At 33.8% G+C, this 21,265-nt stretch overlaps 1 protein-coding gene across 2 annotated transcripts; it reads left to right on the forward strand.

Moving 5' to 3' along the window:
* Positions 1–2,753: 2,753 nt before the first annotated feature.
* Positions 2,754–19,441, forward strand: LOC128675960 (organic cation transporter protein-like). 2 transcript variants are annotated; one of them, XM_053755814.1, is made up of 6 exons: positions 2,754–3,168; positions 8,876–9,101; positions 14,576–14,831; positions 15,398–16,060; positions 17,491–17,682; positions 18,067–19,441. In XM_053755814.1, exons 1-6 carry the CDS (start codon positions 3,005–3,007, stop codon positions 18,252–18,254), a joined length of 1,689 nt encoding a protein of 562 aa, XP_053611789.1. In that variant the 5' UTR covers positions 2,754–3,004; the 3' UTR covers positions 18,255–19,441. The 2 variants fall into 2 exon arrangements, with proteins under 2 accessions (XP_053611789.1, XP_053611790.1); XM_053755815.2 differs by having other exon boundaries at positions 2,755–3,168; positions 17,491–17,666.
* Positions 19,442–21,265: the final 1,824 nt, after the last annotated feature.

Here is a 21,265-nt window from a genome sequence, read left to right on the forward strand (position 1 = left end):
TAATAAAGATCTGTGGCGAAACAACGGCCTATGTGGGTATCATAATTTAGTTTAAAATTATTTGCTACATCATCAGAGTTGATTGACGTGGGCGCCAAGATTGCAAGGCGCAAATGGAATTGGGCGGAGCATGTTCGCCGAATGCAGGTTTGGACTGCCCTATCGGAGTTGAATTTTTTCCCTCGGTTATCCAAATTTCGTAAAAAATGGTAATATGTTGGAGCAAGGTCCGGGGAGTACGGTGGATGTCTTAGACATTCTAATTGAAGCTCCTCTAATTTGGTAGCCGTCTGTTGTGCAGTGTGTGTTTTAGCGTTGTCGTGAAGCAGCAGTGGCGTGGAGCGATTGACCAGCCTCGGTTGCTAGCTAGCAGCTAGCTTTTCCATCATAGTTTGCAATTGCTGATAATAGATGTCTGCCGTAATCGTCTGGCCAGATTTGAGAAAACTGTATTAATCTACACCGGCACTAGTCCACCAAACGCTTACAAGTAACTTTTTTTGGATCAATTTTCGCTTGGGGTAGGATTTGGCTGGCTGGCCAGGGTCCAGCCATTGCGATAACCGATTATCGTAGAAAATCCACTTTTCATTACAGGTAATGATTTTATTTAAAATCCCTTCATTATTATGCCGGTTAAGTAATGTAACGCAGCAGTCGACACCTTTCAAGTTTCTTAATCTTCCCAATTAGCTTCAAGTGGATTAAAATAGTTTTATCACTAATATCGAAGCTTGAAGCTAACTCGGACGTGGTTTGCGATGGATCCGCTTCCACAATAGCCTTCAATTCTTCATTATCAACTAGGGTCTCCGGCCGTCCACGGGGCTTGTTCTGCAGGTCGAAATTTCCAGAACGAAAACGTTGTAATCGCACTGTGTTTTCTTTTGCGACATGACCGCCATACACATCATTAACACTTCTAACCGTTTCCGCAGCACTGGTGCCACGGTGGAACGAACTCGTAAATAACGCGATATTTCAAGTATTCCATTTTGTAAACTAAGTGACGCAAACAGAAAAATCAGAAGAAAAAAACAAATGAATGACAGTTAACGAAACACAAATACATGTGTAAATAGCTGTATAAATTTGAATTTGCAATTCCTAACCAAATAGGAGAAATTTGTGATTAAATTGGCCAGTACAACAAAACGGAAATTTCATATTTAAGGACCTAATATTATATGAGTCAGATTGGTATTCAAACTCATATAGCACGAGTAGGATACGAACCTGAGACCTTTGATTCACAAGCGGGCGTCTTAACCATTACCACCACCGCTTCAGCATTGAGACACATAATACAGGCTATAAAAAAAGTATCAGAGTTACTCTCTATGTAATCTCAGTGTTTTCCTGGTTTCTCCAGCCTCGTAAGAGTCTAAGTTTCGCTCCTACTCTTTCTCCTCCACTTCACAGTCGCACGATCTTCAGCATCCTTAGTTGGCAGATCATTGCGACATGCATATCTTCATTGACATGTCGTCAATGAAGATATGCATGCCGCAATATCACAGTTACTAACCTAGTCTTAAAGGTGACTTTCGTATAATATTTATATCTAAATTAATATAAATATTTGAAAAGGTTTATATTATAATACGGCTTTATCGTAATGTTGTTTATTGTCACTGTAAATAAAGTGTGTAACACTACGCTCGTCGTTAGACTGCCATTGATTGTTGGCAAGAGATTGAAAAATGTGTAAATTGTGTTTTAAATATTAGATTTGAGTTTAAAAAAATGTTTTTAATATTAGATTTGAGTTTGTAAAGTTAAATAAAGATTAAAATTTGTAAGTGTTGATATTCACACACTTTCACATCTACAATATTAGTATGGAATCGTTGGATAACATGGACAGGAAAATATGGATAAGGGCTTAATAAATAAATATAAGACCTCTTTTTTAAGTGATCGACTGAGTTAAATACATTATTCTTACAATATAAAGCATGAGTTATTTACCTATTCATATTTTGTCGACCTACAACTTATAAAAAGTTTTAAACGTTTAATTGCAAATCACATACTTAATACCCGCCCCGGCGTTGCACAGGTATAATATTGTGCATGTTATATATATATAAACCTTCCTCGTAACTCTCTATCTATGTTAATGACATTGTTAAGTAGACTTAAGAATATTGGTACTTACTGTAATTACAACTGTTATGGAAGAGCGTGGCCTTCTGACACAGGTGTACTCACTTAATAGAAGGTCACAAATACTGAAACATACTGTACCTTTTTGCTAAAGCAAATAAATATTTTTCATATTTTCTCATTTTTTTTCATATTTTCTATCAAAATATGTTGCGTAATTTAAAAGATTTAAGTTGACAACGGTAAGCTTTGCTTTCTTTGTGATAATAATGTTTTTTTTTTATATTAATCACATAATTATCTACCTGCATTACACTCAATAAGAAATGTATCTATAAAGTCTAAAATTAAACTTCCTTGCTGTCCGCTTGACCTAGTTTTACGAAGTATCCTAAAAATACACTACAATACTACCTATTTCTGAATTCTATATTATTTTATAAATAGCATCCTACTACTCTTTTGTATCATTAATTAAATGTATAAATGCAACAGTCTTATCAAAGCACGAGTAGTAGCTTCATTAACATGCGTAAAATCACGCCAGTTATTTTTGTTCTCTTCGCTCATACTTTAACGCGCATAGTTCTGTCCTGCTTTAAAACGCCACATGTCGGCATGGTATCTTTTGAATGCTGTTTAGCCGGATTTTGTGCGTTTATTTTTGTACGCGAACTAGAGCAGACCACACGTTTGTGACGAAAAAATAATAATCGTATTTAATTTTACTCGTGTCATAAATTCACTAGTGGGCATGCGCAACGGTACTGTCAAAATTGCAGAAGTCGTGTGGTCCTGTCCAAATATACCTCGAAACAAGTGATATTGTGATGAACTTTTCGTAGTGTTAGAATTAATTTATGAAAAGACTGATATTGAATTAAAATATTTGAAAATGAGTGGAGTAACGCCGGCGATGGGCTTGGACGCAATTTTGGCGGAGTTAGGTGCATTTGGGAAATATAATGTGATAAATTACACGATTCTTCTATTGCCAGTGCTGTTGGCGGGAATGTTTGGATCTGTGTACATTTTCGAAGCTCCCGACATTAATTACAGGTGTGTACAAATTTATGCCAAGCTTTTGATACAGAATATAATATTTTAAATTTTTCTTTGGGTGTTCATATGGTTTCAAGTTTAGTTTTAGGTTATGTTTCGGCAATATCACGCCACTTTTGTAAAGAAAGCGCATGCGTGAAATTTCTTCCGCGTGTACAAATCGTTACCCTTCTTGCTAAAAACTGGTAGACTACAAGGGCGCGTTTTAGGACCGGTTCCCCTTTGTAGTCTAAAAGAACAAACTCTTGTATTATAAAACAAGTTGGTATATAGTCATGGAATAATCAAATCCTTGATACTTTTTATGCAATAAAATAGGAATACATTTGCATTTAAATTTACTTTTTTATTATAAAACATTACGTAAACGAATTATAGAATTATTAACGTTTCGATCGATTATGTTGGTTGTTGTATAATTATTAGTAATTTTTAAAAACAAAATTCAGTAGACTATAATTATTTATTTCTATTTAAAAAACTAACTATTTTTGTCAAATGAAATCGTCAAGTAGAATTATATAATACATTAAACTAGATAATACTTTTTCTCATTTTATTATTCAAATTATTATTTATTTTTGTTACAAATATAGAAAATAAAATAGTTCTATGAAGTAGGGTCATACGATTCACTTGTTGAGTGATGGTTCATTGCCGCGCAAAGACAATAGGGTAATTGACAAGGTCAGACAAATTGTAAAAAAATATGTATAATCTAGATACAATAAATATATTTAGGATTATAATGATAATTGATGATTGTAATTAGAGGAGGTTATTATCAATGCAGTTGAGCAAGATTTAAACTTGGTTGTAAAGTCAACTATAAAAAAGTATGATATTATAAAAACAAACGCACATTATAATCATAAAAAACTAAAATTTTGTAACATCTTTTATTAAGAAATGATTACCATAAACCTAATATTTAATGTGGCTGAGGAACAAACACGATTAACTTTATTGGCGAACATCTTAGCATGTTGTGAGGTCACTTGTTCATGTCGTTTGAGTTCGGAGTTCGGAGCATTTGAATGAGTCCAAAAATGTGTGTTTTTATTTTGTCTTGATTTTATCTTTTTTTTACTGGTGTTTCTATCAATATAAGGGCCTTCGAATAGTCAACACCAACCAATCAACACCAAAAATTTGTCAACTATTGCGACGCTAAAAGCATGTGATCACAGAAGCGTTGACAGACTTTCAAAAAGTCGTAGATCGTGAAGATTCCCGAATTTCGTATCGGATTGAAATCTTTCTCATTTGAGAGTTTTTTTGGTTCCATCCGCAGCCATTGAGCATCGGAACTCAAGGTCCGCTTTCCTTATTTTTTCTTCTTGTCGTCGGCATTCGTAGTTGTTAGACCATTGGCACGAATATTATCATCCTTGGCGGCTTCATATCGGATCGGAATCTATCTACCTATTAAGGAAAGTTAACTGAGGTTAATTTTATATAGAGGAAATAAAATGTTTATGTTATTACTTAGTAACATCAACATTTTATTTCCTCTACTGCCATAGTACTATTTACAATCGTGTAACTGTATTATTAATAGGGACAGGATATTAATAACGGTTCCTTCCTTATACACGAAAGTGTATGTATGGACGGACGGCTAAGGCTTGTCCGATAACTTTTGCCCGCGGCTCCGCCCGCGTGAATTTCCCACGGGAACAGTAATGAAAGTTACCCTATGTCCTTCTCCGTACTTAAAATTACTAGTAATATTTCGAGAAGATTGTTTGAGTAAACAAATCGTGAAGAGGTAACAAACAAAAAGACTTACTTTCGCATTTATAATATTAGTTAGCATAGATTATCTTAATATGCTTTCCTGTATGCCGTATGTCCACAACAACACAATTGAATATTTCATTGTTTAAACAACTGACAAACGTACAAATAGCCTGGAAAAGACTAAATTGCCATTTATAGATGAAATAATGTCGCTGATGTTGGACTAACTAGAGAGCGACGTGTGTGCTAACTACAGAGCCTATCCGTATAATCTAATAATACTCGTAATATGGCCACATTATTAGGTAGATAACTAACAATGTTGATAGGTGTACTATATCGCATGAAACACAGTAAAAGGTTAGTTAACATAACTCATATTATTTTGTTTAATACAAGATTTTCATCATCATATAAAGGATCAGATCATCAGATATGTTACAATTACAACTATCAAACTATGATTAATTAAATGTCATAATCTCTATATTAATCTATGTCCTATAAGTCCTCTGTCGCGTCTGTCTGTTTGTCTGTCTGTTTTCGATAAATTCATAAACGACAGCACGGATTTTCATGCGGTTTTCACCAAAAGTTATCTTCTATATCCAATCTCTTTATTTTACTATAGAATTCCTACTTTTTTGTACCAAACTTCTTTATTTCCTTTGAGTCGACCGCAGATATTGATATCATTGTTTGTCCGTCCGTATTATTTACAAAGATACTGTTCCTTCCATAAAAATATCTGTTTCTAGAATGCACTCTGTGAGAATGCCACATTATATGAGGTATTCTACTAGTATATTAATATAAATGTGTGCTTCCCGATGTCTGTCTGTCACTATGTATGCTTAAATCTTTAAAACTACGCAACGGATTTTGATGCGGTTTTTTAACAGTGTAATTCTTGGACTTCCCCAGCTAAGAGCATATTAAGTTATATATCTTAATCTTCGTTTAGGTGTATAATTTATTATGGTTTTAGCCGAGCGAAGCCGGGACGGGGCACCAGTATAAAATATATTTTTTACATATTATACAAAGAAGTCCCCTGTCGCGTCTGCCTGTCTATGTGAACACGAAAAACTCAAAAACTAACTTACTCGTACCGATTTTTGTACACTTTTCACTAATAGATAGCGTAATTCCTCAGGAACGTTTAGATTATTGTAATTTTACCCGATCGTAGCCGGTACCGTCAACAGCCGCTTATAATAAACTAAAGCTGAAGGATTTGTTTTATTTCTACTCTGTAATCTCTGAAAATCGCTATTCAATTTGAAAAAAATAATTACTTAAAATCATATTTCTGATAAAGGCTGTTCAAAAATCTTAAAAATCCAAGGCCACGATGCATTGCTAGTGATATAATATATTCCAATTCCAAACATCCTTTACCGACGGAACCAGTCTATGAATATTACAAAAATGGAAATTCTAGTTTACATTTATTCAAGTTCAAGTCCAATCATTTAGATTAGAATTCAATTCATACTTCCATAACTAGTTGTCTATCCGTCCTGTTGAATAAATCATTTTTAATTTGTTTCAATAAGATTAAGTATATATAACGTATATCACTAAACTTGATCAATTTAATAATTAAATGCCTAGTTGGATATTAATAAATCGCTTCGTAATAACTATGATGGTACGGCATATAATTATATCTCTAGGGATGTAACTATATTATGGCTTTTTCTATCATTCTTATACATTTATTATGAGTGAGTAATTTCTTATGTCGATGGTACTGAACAACTTTTCGTATGGAAGCAACCTTGAAATCGCGAAAAAAAGTCAGGTTAAATGTTGTATAGAACAGTTGATTTTGTTTCGCGAATTCGGAGTTACTACCATGCTAAATGTCAGAGAATCATGGACTGAGCATGTAGACAAAATATTGCCAATGTATAAAAAGTCACCCTGTATATAGGTTGCGAGTGTAAAGATGCAGAGAAACAAGTATTATAGTGATAAGAAACTATAATGATAGGTAATTGTTGTTTGCATGAAATATTGGTTTATGCTGTCATAATTTTACACCTCTATATTAATTCAAACAAATAATATTTGCTAATTCCTATGCTATACAAAGGACATTATGTCCGGTCTTGTAGCAAATAGTGTGTGATTAGTTGATGTGGAGAGTATTGTCAAAGTCGAAACATATTTTTTATTTTTTGTTTCTTTTTATACTTATTACTTTCTTTAGAAATTAGACCTTTACAGACAATTTTTCACGTCAAATTTAAACTACATTATTTCTCAATCGCGCATGTTCCAGCATACATAGTGACACTTGCATTGCCTCACGCGTACCGCGTGGTTGTTCGCTTACCTAGGACACCGAGGTTTGCTTGCCTTCTCGTCACGTGGGGTCCGGGATTAGCATAGCAATGATTTGCAACCGACTTGAAGCTGTATTCATGTATATGTTTGTAGGTATGTTGTGTTTGTTATTTTGAATTAACTGTGACTCGCAGCTTCGTCCACGATAGCCTATATTTGAACTCGATTCGTACTCTGTGAAATCTGGTCATTTATAATATCTATATTCCGAATTTCACTAAATATAGCGGAATAGTTTCCTGTTATACATATAATGTAATGGGTATTTCCTGGCGGTGCAGTTTGGATAACATCCAACAAACCTATCTTAGCTTCTCTGTTTACAAAAAAATATTATGAAGGATTTCTAAAAGTAGTTCACCTATAAAGCTTGCAAAGAGCTTGCAATGTCAAGGTTACTAGTTAATAATATTTCTGGGGAAAACTGTATTCTAGGGAATCATAATTTTTCGCTAATAATTTCAGCTGGATCGCAATTGAACCTCGATCGTTGTGTTATTTTTTTACCGTTTCGGTATTGCGAACACAGTTTGACAGATTATTGAATCAACATTGAAGCGATGTTGTCAATACAACAACTTTCACAGCGAATCTTGTAACCAAATCGGCGATAAGTTTTTTTTACAAAAATGTTATTTTTGACACCAGCGTTTTTATTATTGTCAGATAAATCTTATTGCATACAACGCGTAACAATAACATCATGTCAATCATGTAGTAAACCATTGAGGAGTTCCCTCATCGGGAACCGTTCCTTAGTACACCATGTGGTCATGCTTATCATGATAATTCGTGTGTACAAATTCTCAGCTCAATCGGCTGAAGATATCTACTTCAAAATAGACTTAAAAGATTCCAATTTTTGGTCCCTATCTATAATGTATTCTATTGGTATCTATATAGTTAATTAAATTTAGATAAAATTACGTAAACGTGCGAACTAATTAAGCTGTACATAATACCGGAGAATTTAGAAATTTAGGTAGCCAGATTATACTGAATATTTTTATTTGTTTTCGACTAGACTATCGAATATCATATGTGGTATTTGGATACAGAGAACTAGACGATATCTACGATCGAGGCAGAGCGGAAAGTGTCGGTTTGTTAAAGCTATGCTGTTGACTATCAATGTCGTGTATAGATACATTGGATATTGGAGCCGTATGGAGTGTAGGACAATGTTCTGCCAATTACATCTGGTTCCTATGTCAGTCTCGTCAATAGCTTTTATTTAAATATTTTATTTTTTTGGGATATTTTTATATATTTCGATATTAAAAGAACGCTTATAGTAATCCCAAACCTTTTATCTAAAAAGTATTTTGGCGGATTTTTTTAAAATATATTTAGAGAAAAAAACACTTTATGTCATCCCAATTTTTTTATTTTATTTAAAATTATTTCTCCGATATATTTTTCTATGTATTTTAAGATTAAAAGAACAGTTCATTCATGTCATCCCAAGTTTTATTCACGTTCATACCAAATTTCATCTAAATTTGTTCAGTAGTGGCAGAATACCCTACAATCATACATTTCGGCAAACATCATAATATTTGGTACAAATAGATAAATAGTATTTAATGTATTTCTATTGTTTCAGATGTCGAATCGACGAATGTGAAAATCTGTACAACGATTCTAAGTGGCTTGAATACGCCATACCAAAAAAAGACGGAAGTTTTATGAAATGTCGCAAATACCCCTCTTTAAATAGTCATTTAGATAATATAGATAATGCTACGTGTCTAGCCAAGGATTTCGATACAACAAAACTAACAGACTGCTCGTCTTATGTGTATAGTGATGAGGATTCGGCTGTAAAGGACGTAAGTATTTACTTGATTTACTGAAATACAGTGTTTGCTCTTCTTAATACAGTGTTTTCCCTGAGTTGTTTCTAATTTGTTTATATCTAAGTCTCTAATTGATTTTAAAATTTAATATATGTATAAGACCTACATTTGTAGGTCTTATACATACCTACAAATAAAAATAAAAATCTTATAAGACCTACAAATGTAGGTCTTATACATATAATAAAATTTAAACTGTTACTGCCGACTTTCAAAGCGCAGATGAAGAAGAAGCGGCGCAACAAACTTTACCGCAGCCTTTTCTCCAAAGCCGTCAATTAAGTCATTTATTTGGCGTCAATTATTCTTAGTAGTATTCCTCATGGCTGAGGGTCGTGGTCATTATGTGGAATGAAACACACACAACAACTTTCTTGGCATTATTAATGGAGTGGTTTGCCATTGCGTTCTCCATTTCACACACAAGTTAATAATAATCAATCAGTGTGCAGGTTTCCTAACGATGTTTTCCTTCACCGGAAGCAAGTGGTGATCTACTTATGAAAACTACATAAGTCAGATTGGTATACAAACTCATGTGATACTAGTAGGATTCGAACCTGGGACATTTCGATCCACAGGCGGGCGTCTTAACCTTTACACCACCACCGCTTGACGTCAATAAGTGATGTATATCATCCTAAATTTAATAAAGATTTTTTAATTTGAATTTGTATCACTGCGGCAAATATTAATTACAATTATAATAAAGGAACCACACGCCTCTTATTTACATACACTTTCACAAAATGCATAAAATAACTGAAGTTTATAGTACTTCTATATACTTATTAGTACATAAATTTCATATCTAGCAAATGTAGGTACCCTCATAAGTTTTCGAGTTAACTCTCTGAGCTGAAATCAGTGCCAACAGTCTTTAGCTTAGTCTTACTTGTCTCTCCACTTCAAAGTAGTGATGTTAGTCAGTTTTGAACGAACATATTATGTATCCAACTAATATTAGAAATGCTAAAGTTTTTGTGGATGTATGTGTTTATGTTTGTTACTCTTTTACGCAATATCTACTGGACGGGTTGTTATGAAATTTGATACACAGATAGAATATAATCTGGAATAATAAATAGGGTACTTTTTATCGCAAAATTCCCATTTTATAGTATTTTTGGCTTTTTAGTATCCCATGAAATGATTTGCGTGAAATACAAATTTAAACATTATCACAAATTGCATTTTTTAATATACTAGTAAAAAAAAATGTTAGAAAAGTTGTTTAGTACCATCGACTGAGCATGTAGACAAAATAATGCCAATGTATAAAGAATCACCCTTTATAGAAAAGTTTACATAATATTTCGTTAATACTATATCGACAATATTTCTATCGACAATTCTCACCACTAGCTACTTCACACTTGCCTTCAGACGCAGCATTCAACAAAGTTTTCACTCATTCCGAACTTGTCGTGTGTGTAATTGGTGTCAAATTGTGATTGATTAATGAACAAACTTCAAGTTGTTACGGAAAACTATTAAATACTTACTATAAGTATTTCTGTTACGTGTGCACCATAACATAGACGATTTATTTTAAAATTGTTTGTATTATTTATACCCATCTTACTCCTACTCAATAGAATGGATAATTTTGTATGTGCCCTTAATCGCCTCGTACGGCACCCACGGTAAACTATGGGGTGGTTCTATTATAAGTTACATGCATGAAAATGCATGCCATATAATCCATACTAGCTGCGTCCCGGGGCTTCGCTCCCGTGAGAATTGCGGAATAAAAAGTATGTGATATTCCAGGTTATATTCTACCGGTGTACCAAATTTCATAACAATCGGTCCTGTAGATCATGCGTGAAAGTATCACAAACATATACAAACATACATACATCCTCAACAAACTTACGCATTTATAATATTAGTATTTATGAAGAATTTCTATGGAAATAAGTATTGGCCATAATAACTCATAAGAAGAAAAAGAAGAGAAGTAACTTTCCTATCTGTAAATTTAATGTTTAAACTGTTGTGTACATACATAATTAATTATTAATAATATGTAAAAAAAATCTGTACAAAAAATATATCTGTTGGTAAGTTACGAATTACGTGTGAAAGACGTTCTTCCGATGACGTTCGTAATATACAAAATTCTTGCCACGTTTATTAGCGGCTAGCTAGTGAATCATACAGTGCTCACCTCACATAACGATATGTCTGGCGAGTGGCTACACATCGCGTGATATTTATCGCGTGACTTAGCACAGAGTGATTATCATTAGTTGTAGAGCGCGCGTACCTAAGCGTTTCATTTTCGAGCATAGAAAATCTGAATATAAATATAATATAACATTTAAATATGACTATAAAAGAGTCAGATTTATATGACTTCAGAATAAAAAAAACCTGAATCATGTTTGTTTGGTACAAAATGTGCTTTTATCCTACGCCACGTGAGTTTGAGTTCTTGTTATTTCAATCAAACTTAATATTTTTTTAAAATTAAATTTTATTAGGTACTTTTATTTTCAATGTTTTTAGATTTTAATGAAAGAGGAATAAGTATTTAATAATAGTCTAAAATTATCATAGTGCCTCAATATTAATTTTGAATAATTCTTTACTTCTTCTTCTTAGCGTGTCGACTCGGCGAACCAATAAGACACCACTGATACAATAGTAATAATATAATTAATGAAGAGCTAAAATACGGTAACACATAAAATACGTAATCCGTAAAATATATCGACGTGAAACTATCCGTAAAATATATCGACGTGAAACTATTTTGTTATCTACCGCAATCTAATCTACATAAGTTTACATTCGCCTCATTATTTGAACAAACTATCCCGGCGCGCGGTGCGCTCTATATAGACAGAGTGATACATTCTAAGTTGCGTGGGATATGTGTGTCGACGGCTTGTCTTGTTTACATGCACCAATTATTGACTGGTTTCACTAAATTTATGTATATATTTACTTAGGTGATGTGCTAAAACCTTAATTTAGTTAATAAAATCCAGAAAATATATTAAAACTAGAAAAATATGTTTAGAGATTATTTAAACTTAAAATGTATTAAATAATTGTGTTGTTTAATGTGTGTGTTTGTACGTGATGTATGTCAGTCATAGGTTCGTAAAAGGAACTATTAATTTTCCATTTATCGAGCTCAATGGTGCTGCTGCAGTGAGGGCGCTCGGCCAGTGACAGTCACTCTAACAACGGGCAGTCATTGGATAGATGTCTGTTGTGATGTGATGTTAATTTTGCTAGCAATACCACGATATATACCAATCCCAACATCCGTTTCACATTATTTTTAGTGTAGACAAAGACTACAATGGTTACAAGATAGCCGCCTATGCGTATTGTATGCTTAATCACTGCTATTGCCTTATTGAATCATTGAAACACCACCTCGTTAGAAAGCTATTAATTTACAAATGTTAACAGTCGAAACACCCCCTCCTGATTTATTATGCACCTCATAACATGTAAGCGTATTGACCCAGATTCTGTAATTACCTGTCCGTCACAAACCAGGTGCACGCTGTTATCAGGAAATAGGGATTCGTGACATTATTTTTAACATCGCCGCGTAAAAATCATTAAAAAATAATGATTAATGATTAATATAAAGCTAATCCTCTAGTCTTTGCATCGCCGTGATAGGAGCGCGGAGAAAATTATTTGCAAAATTCTCTCTCAAGAGCCAACAACCCGCAACTTTACTTTTAAGTCAAGTTATAATACAACACAAAAAATGCAATACGATCCATCTTTATTCATCTTCTTGTCTCCCTGGACTTGCTCTTCCTTAAATATTTCTTCAAAAAATATGAACATTTGGTGATCATCACCAATCAACGTCACTTTGACATTTTTAGATCTTGACATTCTACTAATTTGTCAATTAGAATATAGATATAATATAATCGAGGGATGAGAGCCCAGCAGGGACATTTTGATGGCAAATTAATTAAGTATAAATGTGAAATTGGATTTTCCAAATTCATTTCAACGAATCTCACCAAGTCCGCAATTCCTTGTCCAATTGCCTGAGATCCTTGGTAAACCGCTTGCATTCCTGGTCCATTCCGTCTGCATCAATCTTCTTCCATGGTGATTTCTTCCAGAACTCGATCGTTCCCATTACCAAGTAGTAATAATCCCACAGTTGCTACACAAATAATTAATAACTTATATGACCACTTAGTATCAACATACTAAGGTATGGTATATTAGGTAGGACTAAATGGTCATTGACTAGCACCTAAGGTGCCTGAAGATTGGGCTAAGTGGTTATTAAGATATTGCTACAAGTTGTTTATCTATAATTCTTACATCTTACTAACCTTAGCTAACTTCAGTTCCCTACGGCACTGCTTGAGATTCTTCTCGTCTGGAGGCTGAATGTCGAACAGTGCGCAAGACTTCTTCAAGGTTTCCACTATATCCTCGAAGCCCTTCAATTCTTGATGTATTTTATCGATATGCTTGTATGGCTCTTTGCAACTTTCCAAGAATATCTGAATACAAATCAAACTTTATGAAAATAGCTCAAAATAAATGGTAAATATCATTCAATTTAGAATATGACGTGAAAAAGTGCCTGCGAAGGCCTAATTTCTGAATGATTTGATTTTGATTCAAAATAGGGACAGGACACACGCTAGTCGAAATAGGCAATTACAAAGAGGGATTCCACGTTAATTTATTCCAAGCTATATAAGCCGTATAACAAATATTGTTAGTTAATTACTACTGGCAACACAATAGGTTTTAACATAAGTAGTCAAGTATTGACTTTCCCCAACTGTATAGTTCCAGGAGTGGTCAATATCTCAGCAACTGAAAGGGAATTACGAAATGAATATTCATTTCTGTGATACCCAATACTATCTCTGAGACCAGGGTATTATAGGAATTAGGTATACTTAGAGGAGAGGGTTTATTTAACTATTACAACAAAGATTATAGGATAGTTAGGTACTTCGTTTGATTGAAAAACTTATTCATTCGTAATAGTTGTTTATATTCATGTTTAATGATATAAAAGAATATCTATTACAGCCATATTCTCGGTGGTGGTATGTATACATACATAACACATATACAAAGATTTGTTTTATTTTTTTGTCGATACATTTATTTTTGTTAGTTATCCATATAACTAACAAAAATAAATATATATTCTTTTATATCATTAATAGGTATCTGTATTAAATATTCTTTATTTCCACATTCGAGGCAACACATCAATAATATCAACGTTCAAAATGTATCAAGAACTGCTTAGCTAAGGCTCAGTTGCACCCGTTAACTGTCAATTGAAGTTAACTTAAACCTGCGCGCAGCTGATTAGATAAAATGGCCTGCATTGTTGTACGCAGGTTAAAGTTAACGCCAAAGTTGACTGATGCAACACAAAGTCTACACAGCCTGCCTGACATTATATTTTGTTCCAGTTCGACCTAGGCTGCGAACAACTGAAGCGTACCCTGGTAGGGTCAATGCACAACGCTGGTTTCTTCGTGGCACTGCCCCTAACTGGATTCATATCAGACAGATACGGCCGCAAGCTGGCTCTAGCCATATCTTCGCTGTTCAACGGGATATTTGGGATTCTCAGGTCGTTTTCTGTCAACTACGTAATGTTCGTCTCGTTTGAATTTCTGGAAACGGCTTTTGGTGCTGGCGCGTATACTACAGCATTTGTTTTAGGTAATAATATATAAATTGAACTAATTCTAACACCAGTGATAGCAATGACACGGTCTATGAAATTTAAGAAATATGTAAAAAAACGACCTATCTTGTACCTATACCTAACCATACAAATATGCAAAAGCAAATTTATGTTATTATTTATAATAATATTTATGTTTAACTGCAGTTTAATTTTAGATAGAAAATCCTTTAATAAAATTATCAATAAAATCAACACAAGCTTCTAGATTTCCATAGACTTTCATTGTAATTCTATTTGTATTTATGACCACTATAAGTAACAATGTATAGTTTTACTTAGATTCATCAAGTATATAGCTATGTAAAAATGTACGCTTACATGCTCCACCTCATTCGCTAATGATTTCATACCTACCAAGAAATCGATTTTCATAGGTGTTTCTTTTCTTATGCGATATAGCTAAAGTAAATTTCCGTATTTTAATCGGAGTTGTATAAAATCAGCAGCAAATTGGGACATTTAATAAGAAAAGACTAGTGTAAAATAACATTTTAAACCTTGGTCTCTCAAAACCAATTCAATTTTAACTTTCTTTCAGCTATGGAACTCGTTGGGCCAAAGGGCAGGGTATTTGGAAACACCCTTATAAACATAGTCTACGTGTGCGGAGCTGTGACCATGGCTGGTCTTGCGTGGCAGCTACAAAACTGGCGACATCTGCTTAGAGTCATATACACTCCAGCAATCTTCATAGTCTCCTACATCTGGATCTTAAACGAAAGTGTCCGATGGCTTTTAAGCAAAGGACGACAACACGAAGCCGTAGCTATTCTCAAAAAGGCTGCTAAAATTAACAAAGTAAACATTGCCCCAGAACTTTTTTCTCCACTTTACGAACTAAACAATGTATCTCCTAATCATAATAATGAAAAAGATAAACTTAACGAGCCCGTTGAAGCAGCTAAACCTAAAGAGACTGCAACCTTTGCTAATGTTATTAAATCGAGAATTATCAGGACAAGACTGTTCGTGTGCTCATTTTTGTGGATAACTTGCACTCTAGTATACTACGGGCTGTCAATTAATTCAGTGTCTTTAGCAGGGAATCAGTATGTGAACTTTATGTTGGTAGTTCTGGTTGAAATTCCAGGGAATATAGTCTGCCTGGTGGTGCTAGATAGATTTGGTAGAAAGAAGCCTTTGATTATAACGTACGTGCTGAGTGCTTTACTGTGCATTAGCTTGTCGGCGATACCCCCAGGTTAGTTTAACTTATTAATAATATTATTAGTCTAAACATACTTTTTATTTCGCTGTTAGTGTCCCACTATTAGGTAAAGCCTTCGCTAACTTGCCTCTGTCTTCTGTCTTTTCCTTCCACTTCTTATCATACCGTCTAAAATCATCACAACATTCCACTCTTGGTGCTCTTTTTCGGATGTTAATAATTATGATATTTCAACTCGATCAATTTCAGTTAGTAATGAATTCTAGTTATTATTTTGTTTTAATATGTAAAGCTGTATGTAGTGTAATGTATTTATAACAATCATTGAATTAATCTAGAGATATTATTTATCTTCTAATCAAAAATAAAAGGTTGTTTCATTTAAAGAAACTCTAGATCTCATAAAATAAATCGCTAAAAGCTATCACCTTCACGTTCAAAATAAGTAGCAATTTAGCTTAACGACATCTCCAAGATTAATGAAGTGAAACTCGAAGTAGGAGTACAAACTTCACATCCAAACACAATTTGACGTGAACAAAAGGCCGCCTGGTAATCTGAAATCAATTTGCTGACTTGTCGACGAGACAGCCGCTTATTTAGCGATCACTGTTTGCAAGTCTGAATGGAATATTTAAGTTAAGCTGATTTCGTGGTACCGTTTCAGTAGATCGGGCAAGTTTGGATTTCAGAATTTGTAGCTTAAAGCCATCGCTATGTTCACAGTTCTAACGTTGTATCGACGATATAATGCTGCAAGATAAAAATCAGAAAGGTGTTACATATTTGATGTTAAAAATAAACTAAATATTTTTAACAAATAAGAAGTGGTGTTTGAACTATAATCTTAAATGTTTATAATTATAAAAAAGTAATATCGTCGCATACAATAGAGGTTCCATATTTATACCAGATTTAGCGTCCAAAAACTACGATATCAGGTTCAAATTTATTTATTGCAAATTACAAGTTTGAAGTTTTTATATAGATAAAATATAACAACAAGTTAAGCCTTGCAAAGGTACAACAAACGTGAGAGCAGCCAGTTATCACTTTACCTCCAAATTAAATTTTACAATGCACTTCTGATTTTATATGATTTGCTATACGCAAAGTAGTAGACAAATCTATATATATATGTAGTGAACTTCAATAACATTGATGAAGAGATGAAGAGAGCTACATTCTTCTTCTTCACTTAGGCCTCCTTAATCTTGAAGGACAATCAAAATTAAGTTATCATTATAAAATTCTGATATTTCGTAATAAGATTCATGGTTTAGATTTTTACCAAATAGTTAATTTGGAATAGGTATGTTTTGTTCTCAGGTTTTTTTATTTATTTTCCCTACCACGAGGGTGGTCCTAAACGGTTAATCTCTTAAGCAAGATTTTTAGAAAACAGACAACTCGGTATATGTGTATTTTATTCTAAGATATTTCACGTCTCTTTTTCCCACCAGGTGGCTGGTCGCTAACGGTCTACCTCCTCGGCAAGTTCAATATCACAGTGGCTTACAGCTCCGTCTACATCTACGTGTCGGAGGTGTTCCCCACCAGCGTCCGGCAGTCGCTGCTCGCTGTCTGCTCCACTACTGGCAGGATTGGCTCCACATTGGCTCCTATCACTCCTCTTCTTGTAAGTATCTCTTCTTGTAAGTCTCTCTTCTTGTAAGTATCTCTTCTTGTAAGTCTCTCTTCTTGTAAGTCTCTCTTCTTGTAAGTCTCTCTTCTTGGAAGTCGCTCTTTTTGTAAGTATCTCTTCTTGTAAGTTTCCAGTTAAATTTGGAACTGTGAGGTCCCAAAGCAAAAGACCCGAGTAAAAAATTAACCATTTAGCTATGATTTTACCACCGCCCAGGATATGTTATCCTCCTTTTTCTCCACTTCACGCGGTTTTCGGCATCCTTAATTGTGAAACCATTGGCACGCATATCATCCTTGATCTCAAGCCAGCAAAAAGTACTGGCTACGTCTATCTAGGTACTATGTCTGTACATTTCAAAAATGGAATTCATTGACCACCTCTTCTTTCTCAGGCCAAGTACTACAAGCAGTTGCCAGTGATATTCTTCGGCAGCATGGCGCTGGCTGCTGCTGCTCTTGTGTTCACTTTACCAGAAACCATCAACGTCCAACTTCCAGACACTGTCGAAGAAGCAGAGCAACTCTCGAGAAGAGAACCGGAGAAACAGAAAGAAGTAGCTTAAAGAGAAGAAGAAGTTAGTACTTTGGGCTCCAACGTATTTCTGAGGAAGAAACAGAGAAAGCGCTCAGACAGGACATGGAAGTAGCATAACTAATAAAATTCAAGATCTTATTCCTCGGTATTCGATTTTATGTTATACTGACCTAAGTTTATCGATAGAAAAGGAATTTGACCATGGAATGAATTGTGGTACAAATTGATCCGTTACACTGAAAACAGTACAAATAACCAGTGAGTATATATAGGTATAACAAACTTAATTTAACGTTCAACATATTGTATTCGTTATAGGTATACTACAATAATTTTATTATAAAATACATTCCAATTTCATTTATAGTTTCAGCTTTTCGAGCAATACACATGATGTACCTAACATTGATTGATTAATTTAAATACAGGCTTTCATAGCTCAAGTGAAGAAGAGGCGTTGACGATGAGCACATAATTTACAGATATAATATCGCGTCTGTATCCCTTACGGCCTAGACACAGCCGAAAATTTGGAATTGGATTTGCCACAGGGATTGGTTCACTAGACTCTATGTTATAAAACTCTAGCTATCCAGGTGTGCCGGAGACGTCGACTAATCATCACTCGTGGAAGCTTCCTTCCCTACTTGATTTTCCATCGACAACAAAGAAGAAGCCGAAATTTGTGAAATTCGAAGGTTGAATTTCTTGATGGAACGAATGTGCGATGCACATCAATGTAGGTCCTAGATTGGATGATAGTAAGCCAGTACTTGCGAGATTTACGCATTCAACAGACAAAGGAATTTGCTTATGATACCTTTATGTCAGAACAGATATGTCATATGGTTATTGCAGGGTATATATAAAATATAAAATATAATGTATAAACGGTGAGATAAATGAGCATAGTGTATCCATTACATAAAGCAGAGATATTATTTTGTAAGACTCAAATGCCTTCATGCTTTTTGATAAATTATACGTTTTTTCTTATTTACCATATTTGATCTAGTTTGGACTATATTAGTCATGTAACGTCTTTTATGTATTTATATTAAGAAAAATGATATTGTTATCATATTTCTCTATTGTATAAGTCATGCCAAAGCTTGTTTGTTGTCTATGTAATTTTTTATTTCTTTGTGTAAGTAATAAATCAAGAACGGATATTTTGGTATCGTGAAATAAACATACTTAGATGATACTTTATGCTAAATTATAAAATCGAAGATTGACTTTCATTTATTTGCCATACATATTTCTTCGTCTTTTTCTATATGTCTCTGGTCGAGATCAACTGACATTTTCAGAACAAAAGCATTGCCATTCTACTTTAAGAATACAACATTGCCTAGTTATTTTCCTAGAAGTATACAATAAACAGTACAAATTACGATAAAATAGATTTTAGCATTAGATGAAAGAGAGAGAAACCTTTAAATAATATTTTGAAACACTACGAGGTATAAATATTTTCTATCATAGACTCAAGTATATAATTATTGCAAACATAGTACCTACACACTTCAATAGTAATTTGTGATTTCTACTTGCGATTTGAAAGACAAACACCCAGCACTCTAATCAATGGCAAATCAATCACACGAACCCAAACAGAAGATTGTAAACAATCGTATTGATTTGAATGAAAAAATTGCTTCACGGACCGATCGAAGGTAAACATTCATTTGTATAGAGGAGGTGTCACTACTTACTGTATAATGAATTTGAAAAAACTTTTTTCTTAAAATGTACATCAGTAACCATCAAGAATTTAAAAAAATATGCCAGTAGTAATTATAATTTACTATTTTCAGTTATCCTTTGTAAATAGGAATCTGTGATAGCAACCATGAACGAGTAAACTCCTTCTAACTTTAAACAAGCAAAGTTGCAAAAACACAACAATGCCTTTATAGAATTAGGTGGTTTATTTCAATTAAAAAAAAACAAGCAATAAAACAATATAAATTTTAAATATAAATAGATACCTAATAGGTAGACATGTTTAGTTAGCCTTTGTTCAATTGCCAAAGTTTAAAGCTAAATACCATGCTACAGTCATACTATTAATCCGTACTTTTTCGATGTTTCCAATTTTACGATTAAAAGTTGGCCGCTGTTCAGGAAACCATAAATATTTCAACGATATCGCGATGATAGCGGAGGCGATAGCGTTACGTGTAGAAAGCTCGCGTGCCCCGGAATACGTAGCTTGTGTACAGATAGTGCATGTTACGGGAAACACAAAAATTCGACTTATTTTCAAATGTCGAGGGGCGTGATTTATGACAGTAAACGTTTGGGTCACGTTTATATGGGGAAACTAATGGATTATTTAAGTGAAAATGGGAAAAAATACCTTTAAATTTTAAATCGTCTACTATATTCCTTTATGTAAGTGCGACTACGACAAACTGCAAGTAGCTATACCCTATTCATCTTGGACTCAGACAAAAGGTAAACAAAAAAGAAACGTGAAATTAACAAAAGCCAAACATTTAAGTAAGCGACATGACTCCATAAAACAATAACAACAAAAAATTTAACATTAACAGAAAGTAAGAACAAAATTAACAAAGAAATAACGAGAAATAATGATTTTTTGTTCAAGGTTTGTTTACGTTTTGTCTCAGTCCAAGATGAATAGAGTATAGTGACTTTTTGAGAAATATTATATATACATAATTTGACGCGCAAAAGCCCCTGTGAAGGTCTAGTTTCTGAATATTTTTTTTTTAATTTGACAACATTTTGAATTCAAAACATATTTTACAGCTGCATTAGGAAAAATAATTGTTTTTTTTTTTTTTACAATAGACCGGATGTTTTTTATCATTTCCTGATTACAACATGTGACAGCGACATTTTGGGTTCGGGCTTGGCCACTGATAATGTCTGATAAGAAGCGATATGACTCAGTCGTATGTATGTCAGTTTGTCTGAAAGTCATTTGATCCTAGTAAAGTCTTATCTTTAACTTTATAAAGAGGTCAGATTTGATCTTTGAAATAAAAATAACTGTTAAAAAAGTCAACTCGTATATAAGATTG

Source organism: Plodia interpunctella, chromosome 15 (assembly GCF_027563975.2).
Source record: "Plodia interpunctella isolate USDA-ARS_2022_Savannah chromosome 15, ilPloInte3.2, whole genome shotgun sequence".
NCBI classification, from domain to species: Eukaryota; Metazoa; Arthropoda; class Insecta; order Lepidoptera; family Pyralidae; genus Plodia; species Plodia interpunctella.

Bases quoted from the DNA above. Each gene is read 5' to 3' on its own strand.
- LOC128675960 (XM_053755814.1), top strand. From the start codon at position 3,005: ATGAGTGGAGTAACGCCGGCGATGGGCTTGGACGCAATTTTGGCGGAG. The intron at 3,169-8,875 runs GTGTGTACAAAT...CTATTGTTTCAG, and splicing joins GCTCCCGACATTAATTACAG to ATGTCGAATCGACGAATGTG. The intron at 16,061-17,490 runs GTTAGTTTAACT...TTTTCCCACCAG, and splicing joins CTTGTCGGCGATACCCCCAG to GTGGCTGGTCGCTAACGGTC.